This window comes from Mastomys coucha, unplaced genomic scaffold (genome assembly GCF_008632895.1).
Source record: "Mastomys coucha isolate ucsf_1 unplaced genomic scaffold, UCSF_Mcou_1 pScaffold20, whole genome shotgun sequence".
NCBI classification, from domain to species: domain Eukaryota; kingdom Metazoa; phylum Chordata; class Mammalia; order Rodentia; family Muridae; genus Mastomys; species Mastomys coucha.
In genome coordinates this window covers 31,788,107-31,815,831 of record NW_022196903.1, presented here as the reverse complement: position 1 = coordinate 31,815,831, position 27,725 = coordinate 31,788,107, and the positions used below count along the sequence as shown (strand labels likewise).

Genomic DNA, 27,725 nt, shown 5'->3' with positions numbered 1-27,725 from the left:
CTATCTATCTATCTATCTATCTATCTATCTATCTATCTATCTATCTATCTATCTATGATAGATACCTATTTAATAGATACTTAAGTAGGTATCTATCATATAAAAATAGAGAGAGAGCTTTCACCTCAATTTTCTTTTAATTGTATTGAATGCACAATCCATATTTACTATTAAACAGGCTGTGTAAGAGAGAGGTAGAAAGAAGTTAGATAGAATAGAGAGGGAGGGAGAGGAATGACACAAGAAGGTAGAGCAGACTCCAGGAGCTCCCATGCAGTGAGGATCTGTAAAGTACTGATGGGCTTCTTTCTACTCATAGTGCGCGGCCTTCCCAGAAGGCACATGCAGGACAGCTGATCCCCACTCAGTCTGGCTACATCCACGTTGCCATGCTCAGTGGATCTTCCCACAAAGCAAGAGTATTGCTACAAGATGCTGTAGCTGAACATGGAAGAGTCTCCTATGGGTTTCTATGGGTCTGCTTCCTTTTCCCTCCGAGTTTGGGGATGTAGATTCCCTTAGGTCCTGTGCCTCCAGCTCCTCTGATCGGCTGCTCTTCTTGGCTGAATTTCTAGCTACTTTTCCTTGGCTCTTTCCAAAACTCTGCTTTTTTCTTTGGTACCCCTCTGTTGGTCTTATACTGTCTCTCTTTACAGTCAACACTTTTGTTCTTCCTGTGGAATTTAAAGGTCACTGAGGCTGGTGGCTGAGTCATTTTATTGTTGCTTGTGTGTTAGTTTTTGTTGAGACCTGCTCTGTTAGTAGATTTGTCTTCAAATAATCTATGAGAAACTTCATTCACCAAGGCTCCTCTTATGCTGGTATTCCACAGTTTGGAGAATGGGGACACATTTGCATTTTGGAATATTCGATACTTCACAAACTTGGTCTATATCTTTACTTGTCCACTTTACTCTCTGGTGTCTAAATCCTTGGCCTTTCTTACTGGTTGTTCTCATACAGAAACAATGACATTCACAACATTGTTTTGATTCTCATTAGTTCATGATAATCTCTAGCCCTGTTGGGTATGCATGGCCTGATTCTCAGAAGGTATCAGGATGAAACAGGAACTCTCCCTCTGAGTGAATATTTATTACCATGTGTGCACCTGTATATGTGAATGAATGCTGTGTACAGGAAATTGAAGCATTTGTGCCCATTCCATGTCAAAGAACAACAAAAGACACAGGGAAGGAGCGGAGAGGCTCAGAGCCAAGTTTTTCCCGCTGCAACAAATGCTGGATGAACCTCAGGACATCTTAGTTTTCATCTGAGAGTCTGGGGCTCAGAAGAGGGGGGTAGAAAGCCAAACATTTCTATTTCCTTGAGCTATTTGTGCAGACAGACCCTTTCCGGAGTTACGTGAGACTAAGCATCCATGTGAGTGATGGAGGGATGGTCCTTCATCAGTTTAGCTCTTCTCTGTGTCCTCTGAAGCTAAAAACATTTGTGATTTACTAAGTGACTTTTCTGTGCGACTTGGAGTCTTGGTCCCTGTTCTGGGTGCTGCTGATATTCTTTCCCTGTGTTGTTTTTTTTTTTTCCCAGCTCATGGAGAGCTATAAGAATGGAGGGAGCTTACTAATTCAGGGACCAGGGCACTGTTCGCTCCTTCACTACGCAGCTAAGACCGGCAATGGGGAGATCGTGAAGTACATCCTTGACCACGGTGAGTAGGCAAATCTCCAGGGACTGCCGTGAAATTCTCCATAGCTCCGCTGTACTGACACTCAATGAGTTCTGCCCAACACAACGCTCACCCCTTGTTTCTCTGACACTCATTGTTGGTACAGGTAGGCCATCTTAACCAAGCAGTTAAAGTACATAATTTTTATATCCAAATTTAGAAAGGGGAAGAATTTGGGGAAGAAATTAATTTAAAACTTAAAAGCTTTCTAAAGTGTGTTAATTACTGGGTACTGTGGTAAGTGCCTTCGATCCCAGCAGGCAGAGTCAAGTGGATTACTGTGTGTTTGAGGATAGCCTGGCCTTCAAAGTGCGTTCTATGCCAGCCAAGGCTAGAGAGTAAGACCCTGTCTCAAATATAAGTAATAAAAATAATGTTCATTAAATTATTTTTTAAAATTTATATCTTCAATTATTTTTACTGTATTCATGTTTTTGCCTGAATGTGTGCCTGTTTAACCATGTATGTGTCTGGTCCCTGTGGAGAACTATGAGGGAATCAGATTGCCCGGAACAGGAGTTAGAGATGACTGTCAGCCACTGTGAGGGTGCTGGGATTTGAACCTTCATCTTCTGTAAGAGAAGCCAGTGCTCTTAAACACTGAGCCATCTCTCCAGTCCCTATTTTAATTTATTTATTTAATTTAATTTAAATTTTAATTAACAAAATGAGGCCTGACATAGTTGTCTTTATTTTGTAGAGCTTTTAATAAATTATTTGTTTGGACTCAGCTGGGTAATGTATATTTGTGGTTGATTCTTCTGCAGATTCCTATGTTTGTCCTACTCAGTTTTTCTAGTTTCTTAGTTTTTGTTTCTTAGTTTGTTGTTCTATTCTTATTTGTGTTTTTCCCAACTCAGGCTTCATTCTCCTGACAAGTGTCTGCTGCCATGTCCCATGTGACTGGCCAACCTCACCTCCCAGAGTGTGGACTAACTGGGTTTCCAGTTTGGTCTTAGATCGTTCCCAAGTTGGGGGCTACTGGTTTAGCATCTGCCTTCAGAAGCCCTTCAGAAACATAAAGGAACACCACTCAATTTCTCATGCTTATAGTGTGACTAGAAACGGAGAAGACCAAGGTGACGGTGGGAGGGGGAAAGCTCACTAGGAGATTTTTAAGGTTGAATAAACGAAAAAGACTATCATTGAGACCCAGGTCCACAGAAAGCCCAGGTGACCCTCTTGGGCCATTGATGATGAGCCTGCTTACTTTACACAGCCAGTGTCCTTGCCTGCCAAGCCACCTCTCCCACCGTTCACGCTTACCTCCTCTGCACAGACATACAGAGTGCAGACAGTAAGAACAGTAGTGAGCACTCTCATCCCTTAGCTTCTCCTTTCAGGCACCTGGGGACACGTGCATCCTTCCACTTAACCCTTCCCTCACTCATTCTTTCTTTCAGTGAGTCTACGTGGAGTACCTAGCAGGAACTGTTTTCTGTAGGCTGACACACTCAAATATGCACTCAGAGGAACATGGAGTCAACATTTTCTAGCATTAGCAAGCCAGGAATAAAACAATAATTAGGTGTACAAATAAATTCAACAGAGCTGAATGTGGATGTTTGAGGTCCACCTATAAGCTACATACCTAGTGCAAATAATATGTCAGATGTGTGTACAGAACACAACACGTAATTTAATCTCTGCAAGGACCTTGTAAAGTAGATATTAGAATAGCCGTCATTTCAGATGTCTCTTCCTAAGTCTTCCTCACTATGTTTGAAATCTTGCCTGGAACTATAGTCAGAACAATGGAAGGAGAGAGAGAATGTGGTGTTACGGCAGTGGGTGCTAGAGAATGGCTTTCCCAGTACACTGTGCAGTTCTACTTCTGTGTGTGTTAGAACAGTGAGCCGTGGTGCTGACTCTGCAGCAGACTTCATTCCTTCCTCCGCTCTCCTGATCATCCACCACGTCAGGGCAAGACTTGCAAATGACATAGTGGCGTGATTTCTGCTGCACACACACACCATGGGCTTATTTTGTTTTCTTTGGCGATTTCTCCAAAAAAGCTGAGGGGGAGCAGAAGCAAATTTTGGAATATATTGCACATGGACAGTAATTAAAGACACACTCATTAATGTCTTTTTATTTTTCCTAAAAAAACGTCCTCAGTTGCACAAAGTTCAGAAGTTGGCCATTTGACTCGAGACAGAATCTTTCTACACAGTCCTGGCTAGCCTGGAATTCTCTAGACAGGCTGGCCTCAAAATTTGCAGCAATTTTCCTCCTTCTGTCTTCCAAGTGCTGGCATAGGAAGTGTTCTCTCCCACTCCCAGCTAGCCGGTGCATTTTGAAATCATAAACTATCTTTGCAGAACCATTCACCACTCTGAAGTGATAGAAAGCCCTTTAAAGCACAGGGCTCTTCAAGTCAGAAGGAGATAGATGGAAGGCACTACCCTGGGTGTACCTGGTCCTAATGAGCTCTCTGCATACTGATAGAACGTCTTCTGACTTAGTGTTGGTGGTAGTAATGGAAAATAACAGAAATGTTTATGCTAAAAAAAAAAATCTCTTGACATGCCTTTGCATATGCATGTATCAGGTTGACTTGAGTCTCTCCAACGGCTTCAGATAATAGAAATCCCACAGATTTTTTTCAAAGACCCTGTTACTCAGGAGCCCACCATAGATGATTACTTGACACAGTTTAGAGCCAATTGAGAAGTCTTTATTACAACCAGCCAGGACTACACTCTGGTATTTGGGCTCTAAATGTAACAAAGCATTTAGACCAAGTGGCTTTTAAAGGCAAAAACTGTATCTTCATATTTCACTCAGCAGCTGCAGCAGGAGGTTTGCAACAAGCAAGCAGTTTAAACAGAGACTAAGATAAGTTAGGTGGGGCATTGTGGCCTCAGGTCCTCAAATACGGTTGGTTGGATAGTTTTCCAACAGGTTCTCTATCAAGGAGATCAAATTCTAGTTACATCTGAAATAGGCTAAGCAAGAATACAAGTTGGAGGAACCTCTGCACTCTCTTGTCCTGTCCCATTCTGACTGGACCCAGCCTTTAGTGAGCGTGGATCTGAGGAGCTGCTCAGCTCCTCCAGGGTCCCTAAGTCATATTCTGTGGGGTTCTTTGAGTTGGCCCTCAGCTCACAGCATGCTTCCTGCTCCGAGCTCCACTCTTCTTTGTCCCTTCATCGGATGCTTAGGGAGAGGAGTGTGATCTGCAGTCAGGAGGACACCTTCTGCTCCAGATCCCAGAGAGATGAGGTATCTCAAGCACCAGCAATCCCTTTCCTTCAGAGGCTCCTTTAAGATGGCTGTGGGCTGCGGGCTATGAGTGGGCTGTGTGGTGTGTTCTGAGAAAGCCATAGGAGGCATCTTCCTTTGGACTGCTCTCAGACATGCAAAACACTGCTTTCTTTTATTGAAAAAGAAAACGCTGGAATCTGGGCATTTTAAGGCCTGAAAGCAAATAAGGAGGAGGCAGAGGGGGAACAATTCCAGAGATAGGACAGAGGCTGTGGATCCAGGGATTCCAGCAGAGACTCTCTCAGTGGTTCCTGCCTTTCAGCTCCTTTCAACCATCGTTTTTTCTGGCTGTCTCCCCCTAGTTCACCACTCCAGGACTTTTGTGTGCTTTTCTTCCTTTACTACCCAGCATTCTGGTCTTTTGTTTTTATTCTTGCTTGTGCCTACCCCATTGCCCCCTACTGTTTCCCCAGATAGAAACCCCACTCACTCGGTTCCTTTTTAATTCAATAGTGTATTTTGTCTTCCCACTTTTTTTGACTTCAGTCTTTCTTTCCTGTTTTTTTTTAACCTCCCCCCCCCCTTTTTTTTTTTTGCTTCTGGTCCAGAGAGAAAGGACTCCCATCCCGCTGAGACAGGATGACAGTGCTGTTAGCTTTCTCAGTGCCAGCTCCCTTCACATCTGTGCAGCCTTTGTCCTGTGGCAGGGGAGGATTTGGAATGGGCTGTTGGCAGCATCAGGGAGGCTCATGGGAAATGAGGTCCTGGGAGGGAGTCTGTGGGTCAATGGAAGTAAGAGCAGAGGGGATTTGGATGGAGCGGTAGGAGGCAAATTAAAGAATGCATGTTATAAAAGGCCCATCATATAATGTTTATACACAGCAGATGATAAAGTCATGTGAACAGGATGTGGGGTGGCTGAGTGAGAGTTCACAGATGTAGTGCAGAGTAGCAGGACTTCAGAAAGTTTCAGTAGTGTGTGTGTGTGTGTGTGTGTGTGTGTGTGTGTGTGTGTGTCTGTTACGGCTTGAATATATACAGTGTTCTTCACAGGCTTGTGCATTTTTCACATGTATGAGCACGTGGACCCCCAGCTGGCAGTGGTATTTTGAGCAGTTGTGAACCTTAGGAGGCAGAAGGGATAGGCAGGGCTTGATGATGAAAGGCCAGCCAGTGTTCTCCGCTTTCTGGCTGGTCTTATGGAATAAGCACCCGCTGCATGCTTGTGTCACCATGGACCAGGCTATTCCCACCACTGTGTCTTCCCTGTCATGATGCCATGTTCTCTCAGAAACTTGTGCCCAGATACATTCTTCCTCCTCTACTTCGCCTCTGCTGTGTAGTTTGCCACAGAGAAGTGAAAAGAACCTAACACAGGTCCTCCATTTTCAGTACTTTCCTTATACGCTACAGTGTTTTAAAGCCATGTTTCTGCTGTGGGTCTTTCTCTGAAGGAAAAACAAAAACTTCCAATATTGACTGGGAGCCAAAGTAGTTTTAAAACATCATTCATCATTTGATTTTTTAAAAGTGATATTTCTGTCTCCCAGACACTTTAAAAAATTAAATATATATATAGTAACCCATTGCTGCTAAAATGTATGCTTCTAGATATTAAATGTAAGTCGTTACAACTCTACCAAGTAAGTTCCACTTATCTAATTTGGATAGGGAGTAAAAATGGAAACACTTGAGGCCCAGTTATCTGCCCAAACCCATGCATGTGCACGATATAGTTTCTGCCTCTGTATTCAAGGGGAAGATCTCACAGAGGAATTTCACGCTAGTCCTTCAATAAAGACTTCACACTTATCTTCTGGTGCAGGATAGCTGTGAGATTAAAAACAAAAGAGAAGAAAAGAACAAATAAAGCAAAAGCCAGCTAGGAACAGAGATGCAAGCATTTTCTGTCAGTTACTTTTCTGTTGCTGTGATGAAAACCATGACAAGGCAAATTATAGAGGAACGGGTTATTGGGCTTACAATTCTAGGTTAGAGTCCATCATAGGCGTGAAATGCAGTCACATGGGCAGGCATGGCAGCTGGAGCATGGAGCTGAGAGCTTATGTCCTCAACTGCAAGCATGAGGCAGAGAAAACAAACTGAGAGAGGCAGAGGCCTTGTGCACCTCCAAGGCTGCCCTCAGCGGTGCACTTTCTCCAGCAAACATGTCACACCGAAGCCTCCCCAAATATCGTCACCAGCTGGTGACCAAGTATGAAGATGCCTGAGGCTGGGGGCGCGTTATCATTTCTACCACCACAGACATCTTGGGATGCGTGGAAAACTGTGAACTATCTGTTGATAGTGTGATGTTCTTACTTCAGACTCCCTGGAGGAAAGCTCATAGAGCATCCATAATGGGGATATTTGTATATAAACAAAATAAATCCCAAATCCAGCTCTCAACCATTGGTACGCATTGGAAAAATACAATTCTATTTGCATTTTATCATTTTCTGAGACTCAAATTAAGAACAACAAAAAGTAGGTGCTGTTTTTTTTTTTAAATGCATTTTATCTTTCAAAAGAGAGTTGGTGTGGGTTTCATTGATTACTTTTCTATCTGTTTTTGGCCACCCATTCTTCAAGCTGCACATCAAGACTACTAAATAGGTCAGCACAGTCTTAAAGCATGGTTCCCCACAGGCTGGTGCAGTACAAACCAGGCGGGAATGAAGGCCTGTATTCAGATGTTTTTGCCATGGACTGCAGTTGTTGTTATGCAAAGACAATCCTTCAAGCCGGTAGTGGTTCTCAACCTTCCTAATGTGGCGAACCTTTAACACGGTTCCTCGTGTTGTGGTGACTCCCCCACATAAAATTATTTTATTGCTATTTCATAACTGTAATTTTGCTACTGTTAGGAACTGTAGTATAAATATCTGATATGCAGGTTATCTGACATGTGACTCCCCTACAGTGGGCTCGAGACCCACAGGTTGAGAACCACTCACTGCTTTAAGGACTGGCTGAAAGATGGCAAGTAAGTGTAACAACACTCTTTTTCCTTATCTATCTGTCTGTCTGTCTGTCTGTCTATCTATCCATCCATCCATCCATCCATCTATCTATCCATCCATCTATCCATCCTCCATCCACTTACTTACTTACTTTACATCCAGGTGACAGCACCCTCTTCAGGTCCCTGTTCAGACCCCCATCCTCCCTTATCCTTCTCTACTGAGAAGGGGGAGGCCCCCTTGGGTATCATCCCACCCTGACTTATCAGATCACTGCAAGACTAGGAGTATCCTTGCCCACTGAGGCCACAGAGGGCAACAGGATGACCAGGCAGTGCTAGCACTCTCAAACACAGACGGCTGTCTGCTCCTACCTGGATTGTCTGCCCGCTGCCCTTCCCATACGTGCATTGGTGCTTTGCTTGCCAGCGTTTTAAATGTTCTTTAATCATCCTATGATCTGTGTGATGGAGGATCATGGATATTGGGTTAATTGTACCAGTCATTTCAGAGGCGTTCCCTAAACACTGAAGTGGAATCCTTTCAGATATGTTGTAAGAGCACAGTGCCAGCTTCCAGCATTGGTGGCTTGTTCTCTTACCACTACAAGCTATAGAAGATTAAAGGAACAAGAGAGGAGCCTTGGCAGTGCCCTAATCAGGCTGGATAATCATTGTGGGATCACTCAGAGCTACAGTTGTGGTGATTCTGGTCAGCTACTACAGGGAACAAAGTCCTTCTTTTCCTCATCTTCATCTTTAGATTGTTAAACTATTGCTGTCTTGGGCCAGTTAAAATGCTCTGGGGCCCCTTACCTGTACAGAAGCATAGGCCCAGCAAGTCTTGGGATTCACTGTGGTTTCCACTCAGTAAAGAATAAAGGAAAAAGCTCTGCAAGGTCTTTGTTGCCTTAGTCACTGGGCAGAGAGTGGCAGTGACGGCAGTACAGCTCCAGGTAAAGCCTTGCTGCTCTGTTCCTGGAATTCCTTGCTAAATAATGGATTCAAGCGCTCTCTGAAGGTAGCAATGGCTCTTTTGGTGGAACTTGTGGGGCTGTGATCCTGTTGCTCCTGATCTCATTGTACCTCTCCTATCAGAAACTGAACAAGCCTGGAGTGCGTGGATTTCCAGAAAAGGAGTCAACAAGTGGCTTCCCATTAAGTGAGAGTAAAGTGGCCCTTTTATGTCACCCTTCTTCACAGAGGTTGCAGTGTTTTGACTGTGGTGTGCCCCAAAGCTCAATTCTGTTACGCTAAATTTTATGAAGTGTTCAAGGAGCGCCAGGTACTTCTACTCAGTATTTAGATTGCTAGTGATTCAGAAAAACCTAAGGTGAAGGGTAAATGGTACCGTTAAAGGATCCACAGGGTTATTGATATAGCATTTATATAATTAGAGGCAGATGGAAACAATAAAGTGATTCTTACCTTTCAGAGATTTAGACTAACTCACTTAAGAAAGCGAGGCATACATTTTAAAAAAAAATACATGCCATAAGGTATAACCTGTACACAGAATAGGACTTGGAGAGGGCTTAGAATTCATTTGTCAAATGTCTCTTTGGACAACTGTGGAAGACCTCACCACAATTGGGCTTTGAGGAACATTTTAGTTTTAGGTACATGGTTAGAAGAGGGAAGGCTATCATGGATAGGAAAACTGGGAAACAGGCTTAGAGTTGGGGAAAGCCTGAGAAATACACAGTTAGGTAGGCCATTGCTAGTTTAGCTTAGGCGAATAGGCGAAAAGGTGAAACCTCTTTAACACACTAAGGAGGGGGAAGTTCCACGAGGAAGGCCAGGAACAGCATCTAAACATTTGAGAGTAGTTAACAGACAGGACATATGGAAGCTTAGTGATGATAAGTAGCTTTTATAGTCTCTTCAGCAATGGTTTCTGCATCCTAACTGCATTCCATAGGAAGATTCAAGGAAACTTAGCACTAGCGTGATCAGGAGGATTACAAGGATTCTTGACTCAGCCACCTCCCTGCCAGTAGCAGTCATGGCTAGAAACTTATAACCTCTTCTTCATTTCTTTTTACATTGTACATAATAAATTTCAGTGATAATGCTCTCTACCAACATGGGTCACAAATTACAAGGATTGTGTCTGTAACGACTAACCTGTCTTTGGTACCAGGACCATATTAAAACTGCCAAGCAGATTTATTCATTAATTCAAGTATTTAAGCATTTGCTTAGAACCAGATTCAATATTCTGTACCAAGGGAAGACACAGTGATGAGAAACAAAACAACAAAAAAAGCACGAGACAAAGCTCCAAGAGGCTTTATTAGAGTCTTCATGTACAGAAAAACAACTAAGCTGCTGGCTTAAAACCAGTTTGATAAGAGCCACATCAAATAATGTAATTATCAATCTTGGCTTGCCTTGGATGGTTTTGATATGGCTGATAACTTATCTTAATTAAGTATGACAAATAGAATGTATACATAAAGCATAGTTGCCATATAGGTAGAGAATGGTATCAGACCAGAGGGGATTCTGTGGAAAACATGTCTCTAACTGATCCCTTCAGAGTAAACATGGTGAGGGATTTCAAAGAAGGAAGTAGTAGTCAGACAATAATAGAGTGACAAAGATCCCAAACTATGTTTGCAGAAGTGAATTAATTGCTAACCAGACATTGAAAAAGAAAAAGCCAGCTCATTATACATTTCTAGTCTAAGACTTAGAGCACATGTCATGCAATGGTAAATCTGTAGTCATCTGAGATGTATACAGTGACAGTTCCATTTTGAAAATGGAAGCATTTAAGACGTAGACTTTTATCCTATTTCCAAAATATAGCAATGATAGATGTGTGTGTGCGTCTTCATTTTTTCTCGTTACACTAATGGAAGCCCTTCCCTGTAGCTGGTGAGTGAGAGACCCCAGAGCCCACTTGGTTGCCCTTTCTGTCTACTGAGATGATTAGTTTTCAGTTATTCTTTTTCAATTAATTCCATTTCTTCAATTTCACTGTGTGTGTATGTCTTTGTGCCTGTGTACCTGTGTTGTGTGTGTGTGTCTGTGTGGCACGTGCATGGTGGATCCTCACATATACGTGTGAGTGCATCCGCTCATAAGGACATCAGGAGAGGATTTCAGCTGGCTTCCTCTACAGCTCTCTCTATCACTTCGTTGAGACAGGGTCGTCTCTCACTAAACTTGGCTAGGCCGACTGGGCTCCAAGGTCCTGGGATCTACCTTGCTCTCCCTACTATTGCTATGGTGCCAAGCACACAGGGCCATGCCCAGATCTAGAAACATTTTCTTAAATTTTCGTGCTGGAGATTTGAACTCAGAGACTCTTGTTTTTATAGCAGATTTTCCTATCCACTGAGCCGTCTTTCCAGTCCTCGTGGGGAGAGTCTTGATAAGCAAGACAGCATCATCCTTTTGCTCTCCAATTTTGTGCATGTTGACTGGCGTGGTTTGGGAAACTGGTGATAATCTTCTTCCTGTCACTCTGTCTTACGATTAACCTTATCGCCAATTTTATTTTTTCAGTTCACGTTTCCTCGTCATGTAAATTATTCCTATGCAGATTTTTCTGCTAACAGTTAGTTTTAGGTTATATTTTTGACATCTCACTTTTTTGTTTTTGTTTAGGACCTGCAGAGTTGCTGGATATGGCAGACAGTGAAACGTGAGTGTTGCCTTTCCTTATATGGTCTAGACAGTTGTATTCAGAGCATATCTAATCCATGAAGCATAGCAGATAGTTTTAATTTCACTCATTAAAATCCCACTTTAAATTGTTTAGTTGTACAGAGGTAATCTGCTGCACAAAACACACACAAAACCAATAATTTCTATTGTGATGGTTATCTACATAGTCAGTGCTATCCCTATCATCACCTGGAGCATGCTACCAACAAGATTCTTTTACACCGCTACTGGGACTGCTGACAGTCAATAAGTGCATGTATCTTTATCTCCACCATAGGCAGCATTTTTCTCGAGTGGGATTGGTGAGAAAATGAAGCCCGGTGCCTTAAGACATTTGCTGCATGTAATGGCACAACTTCTGTTTGCCAGTCTGTGATAGAACAAGTCATAACCCACCCCTGGAGAGCTGGAAGCACATTTATTCAGTTATCAGCTCTGGGATGGTTCCTAAACTGAAAATGTTCATTTTCATCTTTCTTTATTATTTTTATGACATCCAAATAACTACTCGTTCACTAATAGGAATAAGAAAAAGATGAACAATTAACTCTGAAAGCCTGAGTGGGAACTACTAGAGTGTTTCAAGAAAGTTAGACAAGGGATAAAAATGAGCGGGTTTAGAGAGAAATGACCTGGTAACCAGGGAGCTATTTGCCAATAGGAATGGAGAGAAGAGCGGGCAGGTGGGAAGGGACATACAGCTGTGAGGTGCTGCACACAGAAAAACTAGCCACCAATCTGCAGAGAGGGTATCCTGGCATGGTTGTAAGTGGGGATATCATTCATCCTGATTTGGTTTTTATGTGGTCGACTTTTGATTTTTCATGAAGCATGTTGGCATTAAACATCATTATAGCTTGGAACTGTGACAAAGTCTTCTTCCTTAGCCCACTTGTGAGACAGATGGGCATCTGTCTTTTTTTTTGCCACTTGCCACGTGCACTCATCTCAGGCCTGTTGCATTCTTAGGAGAATTTGAGCCTGTGAGTTCTGTTGGAGTCTTCCAGAGTCTCTCAGCTATCCCTTTATCACTTAATAGGTGTAGGGAGAGAAGAAGTCAGCCTGACTCTTGAAGCTGAGTTCTCAGGACATACTCATGAAAGTCACAATAGCTTCCTTCATGTTTGAAGTGAGGGACTGTGTGAGCTCCATGGAGACCCCTTCATGTTCTCCCCCATGTGTTTGGACATATCTGTACAGTTTGCTTGCTAAGTATCACTGAGTGTATCCTAAATATAATAGAAGTGATTTAAAAATTATCCACCAGCCAGTTCAGAGAAGAGGCTAAAGTTAGATGTTAGGTCTGTGAGTGAGTGATGTAAAGAGTTTGTAGACATGCCTGGGTCACCTCCCTAACATGTATATATTCTGCTGGCCTGTGTCTCAGCTACTCACAAGGGAGGAAGCTAAAGAGTGCATAGCATCAGCAACAGGCCAGGGTAAGCCCCTCACCCTTTTGCTTTCTCTATCACCTCATCTGTCTCCAACCCTTGCCTGGTTTCTTAATCTTTGATTTAGGGGTGAGACAGCACTGCACAAGGCCGCCTGCCAAAGGAACCGGGCTGTATGCCAGCTTCTGGTGGACGCAGGAGCATCTCTGAGACAGACGGACTCCAAGGTAACAGGATGAGTGAGTGCAAACATCTTCCCACTGTGAGAGATTGCAGGCACCATGGCCTCCACTTGTGCCCACAGCACAGGCATCCTTTCTGTGTTCATGGAAGGGCCTGGAGCTTTGGGGAAAAAAAGGAGGAAAAAATAGAGTGCTTCATTTAGAGAAACTGCAGTTTAAATGTATAAGCACAAAGGGAGGGTGTGTGTTTGCCTCTGGTTCTTTATAAACCCCAAATGCTAAAGAGGGACATGAGACTAGAGGTGTTCTACTGAAATACCAGCAGGCAAGAGGTGAGGAAGTGAGACCCATAGTCAGAGAATGGGCATGAGGTAGAATGAATGTCCTAGCCTTGTTACCAAGAAGTCTCTTTAGCCCCAAATTAATGTAACTTAAAAGCTAATATAATTTATGATCATCTTCAGCACCAAACCTAACATCATTTAAAATCTGTGATTTGTACTGCTCCATGCATGGCTGCCCAAGTGACTGCCTGCCTGCCAACTCCCCAGATGGTAGGCTCTTACCTTGAGATGTAACAGTTCTCAACCTGACATATCCACATCGATCTGTATTCCACCCCCCCACAAATTTATTTATTTTTTTAATTTTAGATGCATGTGTGCATTTATGTGTGAGAGAGCATATGGACATGTACCACATGTGTTCAAGAGTCTATGGAGGTCAAAAGAGATAGCGTATTCCCTAGAACTGTCAATACAAATAGTTGTGATCTACCACGTGAATGCTGGGAATCAAACCTGGAGCTTCTGCAGGAGCTCAAAACTGCTGAGCCTTCTTTCTAGCCCCAGTTACCTTTAAAATTTCAGAGTCTTTCTATGTGTGTTTTCTTACATTATTCCATAACTGTCAGCCATAGAAGTTAGCATGAAAACTATTATTGACAGGAATGGGAGCAGGAAGCCAGAGGAAGACTAGCTGCTGCACTACTCTGTTAACTTGTACCCTGATAATGCCTGAGCAGGTCAGCCCTCCTCTTTTGGTGACAGAGTATCCCACTGCCTCAGTAAGATAGAGAGAGACAAAGAGTATCAGAGCTCACTGTCACGTATCATTTTTATAGCCTAGATTCCTGCCTCACAATGATACTTCAATATATCAAGGAGGCTTGAAATTTGGTTTCTTTCTTAGGTGAAGTTTTAAATCTGCAGAGTATGTGAGCCTTTTAAGATGGTCTTGAGGCCAGAGACTGTTGGTGGAATGTGTAAGCCACCTTCACCAGAAAGTTTCCATGAATACAGGTAGGGCACCAGGAGAAATCTAGGTCACCCGGATCTGTTGCCTTCCTTAGTAGCTTCAACTGACAGAGAATGTCTAAGAGATAGAGCTGATGCATGGAGTATGGGGGTATTGTAATTCAGTGGAGTTGAGCAAGGACAGAGACAGGACTAGAGATAGACAGACAGATACACACACACATACACAAACAGAGAGACAGAGGGGGGCATATATCAATTATAGGGGTCTATCATCTGTTCTGAGATGCATGTAGAGTTTTGAAGGACTTTGAGGAGACAACAAGTCCCATCACTAACTATATCTCTATAGCTGCAGAGAAGACCTTTAAGGTATGGGTGAGGCTTTCTTTAAACAGGACCAGGTTTTGAGCCAATAACTACCTACGGTACGTATACATAGACCTTAGAAACCTGATCATTGCTGTAAACTTCCACTAGATTTCGTCAAATGATGAGACTCTATCTATATATGTACAGTGTGGGCCCTGAGTATTTCTTGAAAGAGCAAACCTTGTGACATAAGTTGCCTTGTGAGTGGACCTCTCTCACTTCTGAACCAGTTATATTACATGAAATTCTCCTCTCTTCTGGAAACTCATGGAATCCCTGGCTCACCAAAACCACCTTGGCTATGTCTTGGTGTATAGACAATCGATTATCTGTTTAGCCTGGCATTTCAAATGGCAGATGACTTAAATGCTTAAGTGGCATTCTTCTTCCCAGATGACATTACACTGAAATGTTTCAGTGTTTAACTGAATCCAGAAACACATACCTTGCAGACAGGGTTAGTCTAGGCTACATCGGGGGACGAGTGGCTTGGCAAAAGCAATTCAGACCACAGTAGGGTTGCTGTCCACAATGGCTGAACCTGTACACAGTTTAGAAACTAAAAACACAAGGGGAAGAGACACAAGAACATGAGGGGCAACCTGGAATTTATGAGGTCCAGCCTGGATAAGTTTCTTAGATAAATGGACTTAAGGTATTTGAGACTTCTTCCGATTTTGAATTATAAAAGTGTATTCATTTTTTAAAAAATAGCTGATTCATTTTTATGACCACACACAGAAAACTAGACAGATAGAAAAGTCACTTGAAATACCCTCATTTAGAGCTAAGCATGATGAAACTTAATCTCCATCTGCATGTATGTATGTTTGTTTGGCTCTCAGTTTTAAAACTGCTTGCAATCATATCATACATGTTACTGAACATTGTAACTTTCCATTCAAAATTATGTTCTATAGCTCTTTCCACATAGTAATGTAGCTGCGGTTCATTCCTTTGTCAGCATCCTGTAATCTTACCTTTCTGTAACCCAGTGCTACATAAAAGCTGAATATACTCATGAATGGAACTTCTTCTGGAACCCTTAGGATGGAGGTAATACCATAGGGGATCTTTATTCTTAGCAAAGGATTTACTACAAGTCTATTCAGAAGTTCACTTTTCTGAATATTTGGAAGGTAGGGATCTCAGCCTTATCGTTTTTAAAGTAAAGGTAAGCGTCCGCTACAGTTGTGTAAGACTTGTTATAAGAATCTTAAGCTAGTGATTCAGTACTGAATGCAAACTAAGTCAGTGAACTGTTAGGAAGATGGGTGTTGAAACCAGCAAAGCAAGAGCCTTCTAGATGGTCTGCGAGTTGTCACTCCTCCTCTTGGCTTCTAACGCTCAGTTCCCAGTCATTGTTCAGCGAAGAGTAATCCTCAACTAGAAGCATGACTCCATGCTTCCATGCTTCCATTAAGACTTTCCTCTGTCCCCTCTGAAAAGTACTTGGCCCTCAAACTCACTGTACCCAGCTTCTCCCCACAGTCTCAGGGAGAATCTATCACTTCTTGTTTACTGAGACACACCCTCTCCCATTCCCCTTTAACTTACCACCACACATTGACATGATTCTGATTCTAGATGTAAGTAGATTTGAAAGCATCTCATACACTCTGAAAGCATCAACCACAGAAGGGCTCTTTGTAGTGACTCATCTTTGGCTAATCCCTGTCTCTTCTATATGGACATCGTCTCAATCTAGCTATTTGTTTTTCTTCTGCTATCTATAGGGAAAGACACCCCAAGAACGGGCACAGCAGGCTGGGGACCCAGATTTGGCTGCTTACCTAGAAAGCCGACAGAACTATAAGATCATTGGCCATGAGGACCTGGAAACTGCTGTTTGATTGTGGTAGACAGGAAAGAAGAACTTGAGCAAGCGTATCACCTACGCCCTCCCAGCCACTGGGCAGCTCCCCTGGAAGAAGCTAATGGAATCCATATCTGCCTCTCTCCTGCAAGGATCTATCTGAGAATATGCTACCAGGTTTTAAGGGCTACAGGGATGTACAACAGGACATGATAGCCCATTGAGAAGGAGGCAGGCTACCGGAGATTTGTGGAGTACATGGTCCACAAAATTTGATCCTTATTGCTTCTAGCCAAGTAGCATGAACTTCTGTGTTCACCCATCTAATTTATTTGAAAGATTCTGAGGATTTTCACATAAATGGCACTGCTCCACCCTCCCTCTAGGCATTCACCCTTCCCCTGTACTCATAATTTTACTGTAATCACCCATCGATTTAGAAACTATGGTTTCATCTCTTTATTTTCAGTCTTCCAACCACAACATTGTCTGACGGTCTTTGAAACCCTCCCGGATGTCTTACAGAAATATATCTATAAAACCACTTCCATTTGCAGACTAAATATACCAAGACTAACTAGTGGCTTTGCATGTCTCCCCCAACCCCCACCTGGTTTCATCACATAGGGGCTGGGAAGTGCCACAGGGCTAATGTCAACTTATGTGCTCTGTCTCTGGGGTATGGTAAGGTAGTATGGGAGCTGTCTGTGCTTGATGTACTTCACAGATGTTACCTAGAGGTAGCCCAGGCAGCTGGGCTGCTGGTGATGAGAAGGAGTGGTTCAGCTTGAGCTGTTTGTACAGCTCTGCACTGCCCACGTGCAGCCATCTTTGCCTTCTGCTGCAGTAGAGATGAGCCAGGGAGTCAATGAAACCCCATAACTGGTTTACAGAGCCGTGTGATTCTAAGTGCTGTTTCAATGACAGGATTGAACCTGTCTTGGACAGTGGTTATAGGAAATGGGGCACTCAAATGTTTAATCCTAACATTGTAAAATGATAACAGAAAGCAGTCTAATTGACTGGAAAAAAAGAGCAAAAATAAAAGTGGCAATGTATGTTACAAGAACAGCCTTTGGCATTTGGGGCTGAGGCTAACAACTGCAGGCTCATGGATACAGAGGTGAAAGGGGGTTTGTGTGTGTTTTTCTTAAGAGTTCAGTTTTCAGGGAAGGCTTGACCCAAGGACAAAGTCACTTTACCAGTTCCATGGTCAGACTCTCAGGATGCCTGGCCCTTCCTGGTCTGTGCTTGACCTACGACCTTTTGGGTTCTGAGATCATGACTGATGACCCTATTTTCTGTGTATTAGGGGAGTCTATTTTGCTCCTTTTCCTACCTTATTTTCTCCCAGCACAAATTTCTTAATATAAGCCACTGTGGCAGAAATAGTTTCTAAAATTGTCACTTCTGTTCATGCCGTGGATCAGGTGGGGCCTGGTAATAAGGAAGGAAAAAATATCCAACTTTCTATCCAAAATCTCTTCAACTTAGGGGGTGGGTCACAAAAACAAGTGGGGTATGTAATCTTTTCTTTCTGTTTTCTTCCATTTTTTTCTTGAAGAGAGCAAAATGCTCCCTCAGCATTTCTGCATGTGACCTTTAACTTCACAGTCCAATGGGGAAAATTTACTTATCAGAATCACGAATCATCATTTTGAAAGGACGGATATGATGTGCCATATTAAGTGTAAGGAGGCTTTGAGTGGGGAGGGATTTCATTACTAGAGATTCCCGATAGTAATTTCAAGATCAAACTTGGCATCATATCTAGCTGTGGGGAAATGGGTTGGCTAAGAATAATGTGTTTCTAGGCATCCATCTCAGAACTGGAACTCTCTCTGGACTAGATCATTTCCAGGAGTTGAAGTCACTGGGTTTCTGTTAGAAGTTTTTTCAGTTGTTAGGGCTGTCAAGGAAATATTGTGATGACAAACATAATCCTTAGAATGGACTGGAACCTGGCTTTGAATCGAGCCTTCCACCCCCTAGAGTAAGCCAAGCACTTGGCCAAGCAGTTGGTTATCCAGCTGGCCACTGCTGAGATGCAGGTCTATATTTTCATCAACCACCATCTCATATTTCTCTGAGAAGGTTTCAAAACAGCCCAGAGAAAATTTAGGATAGAGGTGGTTATGGGCCAATCCCAATAACTCTAAGATAAGTAAATCCTTAGAATGAAGGTAGATGCAGTACTGACTACCGTAGGGGTCCCAGTGCTGTAGAGATTTATTCTCAAACCCCTAAAAATAATTTAGATAGTACATTACTGCTGAGGATCCATATACTATACAAGGTCCATCTCTGGAAAATATAGCACCTCTAAAACTTGGAATGTCAAGAAAATGTGAACAAAGAGGCCACAGATTTCATGATTTTAACAATTTTAAGTCTATCTCCTGTAGGATGTTTTGTTTTGTTTTAGTTGTTTGTTATGTGTGGTAGTTCTGAGCATCAGAAAGAGCTAAAGCCATGTGGTCCAGGAGTGCCGGTCTCTGCTTAGGCATATAATATCACATGTAGTGAGCCAACAGGAGGTGTGGAAGAAAATTGAACAGTTCTAGCCTCACATACTTTATCAGACATGAAAATATGTACCTGTAAAAAATAATCTTTACACACCCTGCTGGGGATGTTCTGTAAGGAGCAGCCCGCCTAGCTGATTCTCTGGTGTCTACTCTCTTGTGTCTTCCCTGGAATTCTTTAAATTAGGCTGGTGAGAGCATGAAAAATGACATGTTATTAAAAGAGAGCATTGTACAGCTGTAAAGGTAATAATTTTTGTGACCTTGTATTACATAGACGATGAAACATTAGCCCAATCTTTGACACTACCACATTCGCCAACACAAGAGAGACAGAATTAGTTACCCTAGAAGGGTAAACAGCATGACTTGGAATTTTGCCTTGAGATTTCTGCCTACTACCATAGAGGTGATGATTGAAACCCAGTGGGAGTTCTGAGGCAGAATTCAGCTGCAGCGAAATTAGTAAGAAATAGTAGAAGGCCCCTATCCCTTGCTTCTTCCTGTTTCCCCAGAAGCTGCCCAGGCACATTGGTCAGGGTTCTGAGATGCTCAACAGGTCAGTTCTTTTCACCGGGACCTAGTAGAGACTCCTTCGCATAATGGATCTCTGAAATGTATTTGCTAGAATCTTTAGGATATCCATGCCTAAGAAAATAAAGTATAGCAATTTCATTTTACCATGTCAATTATATGAACACACAGTTTAGTTATGAAAGTAGCACATGCATTTTCTAAAAGTTCTAACTCCATGGGAAGCATCCCATGAATGTGAAGGAGTTCTCTGTGCTGGTATCCCAACTCAGTACCCAGAAAGAAACACTGTCAATGTGGACAAACATGCTTGCTTGGATGTTATGTCAGAAATTTCTCGCTCATATACACGCCTATCTGTACATGCCACATATATCCACCATACTTAAATAGAAATGTATTTATTTGTATACACATATGGGCATATGTGCCATACACCCATATTGCATATGTTTAGAAACGACATTTTAAAAGCATGCAAATCATCTTTACGTGTATAGTTAACACTCATAGGCAATGGTTGGTAAAGAAACACAATTTTCATTTAATTGTCATTTCCTCTATTCCTGTGCTTACTTCTATTCCTGCATTGCTACTGTTGCACATGGCATTGGATAGTGTCAGAGTCATAAAGTCCATAATCAGTAAGTCTTTTGATTACTTATATGTTGCCTTCCATAATACATGAAACCACCCTGAGCCCTGTGGCTTGTCCATTCTGTTTTTAGATCTCAAGGCAGTAAAGGAGAGTTATTTCTTCTATGATCTCCTCACTGCATTAAAGCTGAGTTGAGAAGCCTAGCACCCAGTCAGCTTTCTAATGCTCTTTAACTGGGGCAAGCTGTTGTGGAGGAGAAGGGGTAGTTACTTGGTTTTGGTCTGGTGTTGGAGCAGCTTGTCTTCCAGTAGGAGAAACTAATTAAATCATTGAGCATAGCATGGTGTTTTATTCACTTCTGCTCTTTAAAAGTAAAAATAGATCTTCGTTAAAAATGGCTCACCATAACCACCAACTAAGACTGCTAATTGTTCTCTCCAACTAAATTATGTTCCTGTTAGGGAAAGAAAGACCATGTACTAAATTAGCTATCTGAACACACTGTAATATGTATTTAGTATAAACTGTCTCTGCCCATGTCTCCAACAATGCTGCCTTTTCAACTCATAGTTCTTCTCAGGAACTGAGCTCCACAGTGAGCTGATGAGATGTCTTCTTCCAGTATCATCACTCATGGCCTTCCCTCCAGTTCTCTGGCTGAGGCAACATTCCTGGCACCACTGCCTATCACTTTGTTTCACAGATGCTTAAATCTTCCCCAGATGTTATAATAAAATATATCAAGATAAAATTTCCCTTTGAGGGCAAGTACCTGTGTTGGCCAAAGGATAAGGACATGCCTCCTGACCTTGGCCACATTATAGAGTTATGACCAGTTGATTCTTAGAAGCAGTCAGGGAGGTTTAGTTTATTTTTTTGTTTTAGTGACCTGAGAGGTCACAGTCATAGACACCCCTTCCACATCGGATGGTGTAGGATGGTGCCAGCAACATGTGCTTTTAACATCACCCAGAGAGCTGGATTGCATAAGAGTTATACCCTTGAGAGCAACCTATGGATTTTAAGGTTGTTAATGCAGCTTAACAAGAAACCTAAAAACAGAAATGAGCAAAGAAAACCACACTGGGCAATCTGCTCATGCAGAACATTGAAATTTATTATTCTGGTCCCAAAGAAGAAACAGAGAACAATCCTAAAGCTATTAAAACAAATACTTTATAGTAGAACCTAAATGTTGGATGATGTGTTACTCCAGGAAGTACTAATTAGATATGTATTCAGTCATGCTCATCCAATAACATGTTCAAAAACCTATCTTATTTGTAAGTTTCTTTTAAACATTTCTTTCAAACTATTTATCACTCATTGCAATACTCGGTGAAAATCTAGTTACCTATGAATGGAGTGGATAAACAACTTCTGTAGACAGGGACAAAAGAAAAATCTAAATAGTTTAAATTCTGTGAGTTGTGTGTGTATGGACTCTGGGCTACCTCAGTATGTCCTGAAAGTTCACCAGAGTCTTTGTCATGTTTGTTACTCTGGGTAGCATATTTTAGTTCTGTACAAGCAAATGTTAAATAGGAAAGCAATAGTATTATTTTGTATTTCCATTTCCTTGGAATCCTGGTAATGTTCTAAAAAGTATCCTTGAAACTAAAGCTTTAAGATAAAAGTTAAAAACTCTACTTAAATAAAGGCTAAGATTTATTTATCCCAGGCCTCGGGAGCTAAACCAGGAATAATAAGCAGAATGTTCAGTGGGTTTTGATTAAATATAAAGAAGATGAAGTATGAGTTGCCAAATAATGCAGTAGGCATGCATACAGAGTTACAAACTTTCAACATCTGGAAACACTTAGGTGGGGGGTATTTGACCATCTTTAGGAATGTCACTAGTAAGGACTCAAGATCCAAAGGGGCTGCAATTACATTGTTATTTTCTTTACATAATTTTGAAAATGGCCTTGTCTGATGGCAACATTTGATCTTTAAAAATTTATGAGAACCTTGATTTCTTAAAACATCACTTCATATACAAGGAAGTTTAAAACCTTGGAGGGAGTGGTCTTTAGTTCTCATTTTAAAAATTTAAAACTAAGCACAGATTCAAGAACTCAGAAAAGAAGAACACATACGGAGATAAAAATTCAAAATTCTTCTGAAAACATTTTGGGTGTTGATGAATATTTTTGGACATTTTCAAGAAAATCCTTATTGGAAATCTTACCATTCTACCAATATAAAAAATTGTTGTGATTCGAGATTCTTAGAATTAACTGTAACCTAATCACAGAGGGAAATTCTGCTCGGGGATCTTTAGAAGCTAAGTAAATGTACATGAAAGGCATCATGGGAAACCCCTTGGCTTCTGGTACCAGCATGGAAATTGCAATGGAGGAAATTCAGAACAAAACAGTGAGATTGGTTTTCTCTGTTTCCAGAGTCCCAGTATCTGGAGGCCAGGGCTGTCAGAGTTGGCTGCCTTTGGTAATGGGAGCCACAGGGACTCTCTTGTTTCTCAGCTCTTTGTTAAGACACACATGTGGCTTACAATATAAAGTAATTTAAAACAATTAAACTATTGTTTATTAACAGCTTCCTTAAGTTTTTTTTAAGTCAGTGCTTTGATAGTTCGATGCATTTTTGACAGTTCTGAGCTTTTACATCTGATACCATTCCATGTGGGGGATAATACAGGTATGATATCCCAAATGAACAAATTAGGTCTTGGCATAGTGAATTAACTTACACAGAATCACACAGTCACAGGGTCCCCGTCAGATTAGGGAGCTCTTGAAGTTTCAGACTACTGTACCCCAAAATGATGCTTTCTGGGAAAACAGTTGTCCACCATTGCCTTCAGTGGAGTTTCAGATCCGTTGTTCAGTTTTCCATGATACAAAGTTTCTCCATTAAAAAAAAAATCTATCAGAGATGCCAGCAGCCAAATTGAGTAGAACAAAGAGACATCTTAAATTTACAATTCCAGATATTTTGTTATCCAGATGTGAACAAATTTCAAACACAAAAGTCTTCAAGGTTTGGATACTGTGGTAGATTTCAATTTTGTTTAAGATCTCTCTGCCTTTGTCTCTGTCTCTTTCTCTCTCTCTGCCTCTCTCTCTCATTCTCTCTCTCCAGCCCTCCTCCCTCCCTCCTTCCCTCTCTCAATGAAAGCTCTATTTTGCCTTCTTTGAAGGCTAATATTGTTTCAGAACACAATACCAAAAGGTGTTGAGAATGGCCCTGTCATTCAAAGCATGATTGATCTGTTTATGGGAGGGTGTAGGTTCAAAGTTCACCCTATACAATCACATACATAGACATTAAGACACATATGGGAAACTATGCAGAGCTTGAAGTGGAAAGAATAGCTAATGTTCTCTCATATGGATTGTATATTCTCCCAGGAGTGCCTATGGGCAGACTGGTGAATTTGTACAATGATATCTGATCCTGAAAAAAAAAAAAGGCAGTGTTAAGTTAGGAATAAGAATGTCCCAAGGAGATGGGTTGTTTGGTACTGTCAGATCCAAGTTCTAAAGAATGAACAAGGTGTGAACTCGAAACCAAGGGCAAAATAGATCAAAACAGGCGTGAAAAGCTGGTAGCTTTATAATGTACGGCTTTTCGTTTCTAAACATTGCATCCAGAAAAATTCAGTTGGGCTTCCTTGAGAAACAAAGTGTTTTTCAACTGTTTCTTCCAGTGCTTAAGTGAAGATCAAAAATCAGCTTATTGATCACAGGAAAGTCCATCCTTATTTGGGAGGGAACTTGGAAAAAATATATTTCCCAGCTTTAGTTTTCTATTATTTTAGACTGAAATGAATCTTAGAGCCCATTTGCTTCCAGGCTCCTGACAAACAGATGGCAAATTCTTAGGGGGAATCAAGGGCATTTTTGAACAATATTATTCATTGCAATTTAGAGGCAGAAGTTCTTATTCTCTGTCTTTCTCTATCTGTGTCTCTGTCTCTGTCTCTGTCTCTGTCTCTGTCTCTGTCTCTCTCTCTCTCTCTCTCTCTCTCTCTCTCTCTCTCTCACACACACACACACACACACACACACAAAATTCTTTTGCTACTTGTTGTCCTTTTGGTTGGGACTGGGATTTAGAGAAAAGACTGAAGACACCTATATTTGTATGATCATAAAAGGACTGGAGCTTTTCTATTCCTCTCTGTGACTAAATGAAACTTAAACTCATGACAATAGGCTAGTGCAGCTATATTTTTAAAGATTACAGTCTTAATTGACCATCTCCCCTTTTATCCCTAATGGTGATGTCTGAGACCCAGTTTTCTGGCAGGGGTAGTGGGAAGAGTCTGTGTTCAAATACTGAGGAGATATATCATACCCAGAATTATGCTCTGAGAGAGTTTTTACAACCCCATTCTCTCTTCTCTTCTGGGTCACTCCTTGTCCTTGGCTTGGGAAAGAAAAATAAGAACAGTTTTATAAGAAGAGACAAAAAATTAAAATAAAAAAGATTCTCAGGCCTAGAACAGCTAGATGGCTATCGTCTTTTATTGGTACAGGCTCTCATGGCAACTCACAGATAATATATGAACACACTCAATGAACATTGGTGCTCTTGTAGGAGGCAGACTTTAGAGTGGCTTCAAGGAGTGTTAGCTGGGAAGTTTCAGTTTATGCAGCTTAGTTTATCTTGTTTATTCACATGACTGAATGTGAAACTTGGGGGTTGGGGAATGGGCGCCACTAATGGAAAGGTTTGTAGTAGAAATCCCAAAGAGTAGGATGCTGTTTCAGATTCCTTTCCTCTGTCTCTCTCTCTTTCAAAAATGCCCACAATTTTTTTTTTTTAATTTTGAGACAGGGTTTCTCTGTGTAGCCCTGGCTGTCCTGGAACTCTTGTCTGTAGACTAGGCTGACTTCAAACTCACAGAGATCTGCCTGCCTCTGTCTCCCGAGTACAGTGACTAAACTCACGCACCACCATGAGAGGCCCGGTTCACAGGTTGCTGGTTCATTAATAAAGGCTGAGAAAAGTAAGATCAATTTTATCTACAAAGTTAAATGTCTTTTAGTCTTAAATATTCAGATAGTAGACCTTATTATTTGAGGATATAAACCTAGCTCTTTTGTTTTCCTCTTTAAAATGGTATATATGAACTGATTACAAGCAATCTCTACTTAAATGAAAAATGCCCAAAGAAATGACAGCCCTGCATCATTTGGGGTTTTTGTTGAAGTTCATGAGCAGTTGTCACAGAAGCATTCTTCATATTTGTAGTGTTTAAAGCATTTCCTCATCTTGACGCCTACTGCACCCTGCATAATGCATCCAAATGGCTCCTGATCATTGGGTTTTCTTATCCATGACATTTTTCATTTCCCACCCTACCCCACACTTCTTCCTGGTTGGACTGAGGCGCTAACCCATGCACATACAGGCTTAATTCGCAGTGCAGTTAGGATCTTGTTGCTTGCTGATATCCTGATTGTGAGTTGGGACACAGCAGAATGTCTGCCCTGGGGGAAGGTGGGATGAATCTGGGGACTTTAAAGGACAAAATGTTACAGTGCAGTAGAAAACCATGTATGGAAGACGTAACGTGCAAATTAGCCTCATATTTGTTAGCTCAGCTCTTTTTCCAAATTGCCAAGGGTTAAGTGAACCACCAGGAGTGCTCTGTGGCCCACAGCTATTTGAAAGCGAGGAAGTGATCTCTGTGAAGCATTACATGGCTGCTATTGCCGTCAGAATGAAAATGTTTCAGAGTGAAAAGGCTCTTGAGGCATCCTGAGGACCACCGGCCAGAGGTGGGTCACTCACAGAGGCCACTCACATGTATATGAAGACTTGGGGTCATGTTGTAAAGGGCTCATTCATGCTTTCTGATTCTGTCTGATTACATCCCAGAGCCATGCCACGCCACTGCAAAGCTGGCAGCTGCAGGGTGGGGTTTCCCCAGTAGTAGCAGCTATGGCTGTAGACGAGGAAGTTTTATCTCCAGGTAAAGTGGAATCCAGATACTATGAAGTGGAGGGAGGGTGGGTGGGAAGGGTGGGTTGGGAAATGGGAAGAAAGGAGGTTTTTTTTGTAATAAAGTCATAAAGTATTTTTCCCTAATTTTCTCGCATTTCCTATTTATATAAAGAATCTTGATCACTGTGTTGCTCTACAGAGATTTTCAATGGAATTAATTTGGGAGACTGAATTAATCTCTGCAAAAGAAATTGACTAGTTATACTTACTTTTTGGACACTTTTTCTGTATTGTGAATCGTGTGGAAATGTACAGAATAAAAATGAAATATAATTGATTTGTTTCTTTTCTTTCTGATCTACAGTACAATAGATGAGAATGCTAACTTTAACTTCAGTTGAATTACATTGTTTTAGATCAAAGAGTAAATGAAGAGTTGGCAGGCAACATTGGGAAAGGATCCTAAATAAGGTATAACTGTTCTGAAAAAAAATCACACTTCTGCTTCTACAAAGAACTAATAAGGTCAGGTTTAACTTTCAGTCTTAATACAAATGAAGTACAAAAGAATTGTTAAAATGTTGAACCTTGGGTAGTAAAGATGTGTGTCCCCGAAAGATGAGAACCAAATGACAGAAGGTCTAAGTGCTCCTACCTTAAGGACAGCAAATTATTTCCAGGCAGTGAGCACCAAGAGTGGAGCCTGGCAGACCTCAGACACAGGGCTGAGAGTTTAGGGTATGGATGAAGCTAGCGCTTAGCTGGAGGAGTGTTAGGAAAGGGAAATTATGACAGAGGCTCCCCTTTAAGTTTCACTAGGGGGCTACACTATATGTGCGTGGTGAAACTACCTAGTCTTGAGAAATCTAAGAGGATTAAAACATGGCTCCAGCTGTATATGTAGCAGAGGATGGCCTTGTCGGTCATCAATGGAAGGAGAGGCCCTTGGTCTTGTGAAGGCTCTGTTCCCCAGTGTAGGGGAATGCCAGGACCAGGAAGTGGGAGAGGGTGGGTTGGTGGGCAGGGACAGTGGGGAGGGAATAAGGTCTTTTTTCCAGAGGTGAAGCCAAGAAAGGAGATACCATTTGAAATGTAAATAAAGAAAATATCTTTAAAAAATACATTGTAATGAGTCTTCATATAAGGCTGGGAGTGTGCCAGTATCCAGTAGCCATACTGGAAAATCTCAAAGCTGTAGGAACCATGGGGATGGCTCAGCAGGTCAAGGTGCAAAGCAGTCAAAGCACAAGCTTGAGGGCCTGAGTTCAGACCCCTGTCTGCATAGAAAGCTGGTTGTGGATATGCATAGGTCTATGTTCTCAGTTCTCGGGGACAAGAGAGTTCTGTGGCTTGCTTGGCCACCAGCCCAGCTCCAAGTCCAGTGAGAGACGAGTAGAGCAAAACAACGAACATCCCCCTCTGGCTTCACAAAGACATGTAGGAGTATCCACTCTCTTGCAACATTTGCACATGTACCTCCCCTGACCCCACCACATACAGTGTTTCCAGGGTGTTTTCTGGTATCTATAATTTGCTTCAGTTCTGAGATGGTTACAATAGACACTTACCACACACATACCCCCCCGCCCCTGTCC

The 27,725-nt window shown here is 41.8% G+C and overlaps 1 protein-coding gene across 6 annotated transcripts in view; it reads left to right on the top strand.

Annotated features, from left to right (window-relative positions):
- The window catches only part of Dgki (diacylglycerol kinase iota), a 456,269-nt gene extending 429,804 nt beyond the window's left edge, over positions 1-26,465 (top strand). For all 6 annotated transcript variants that reach the window (XM_031381541.1, XM_031381543.1, XM_031381545.1 and 3 more), the window contains 4 exons: positions 1,552-1,672; positions 11,478-11,514; positions 13,056-13,155; positions 16,475-26,465. In XM_031381541.1, the coding sequence (XP_031237401.1) occupies positions 1,552-1,672; positions 11,478-11,514; positions 13,056-13,155; positions 16,475-16,591 (375 nt within the window). In that variant the 3' untranslated portion in view covers positions 16,592-26,465. The remainder of the gene's footprint in view (positions 1-1,551; positions 1,673-11,477; positions 11,515-13,055; positions 13,156-16,474) is intronic.
- The last annotated feature ends 1,260 nt before the right edge of the window (positions 26,466-27,725 follow it).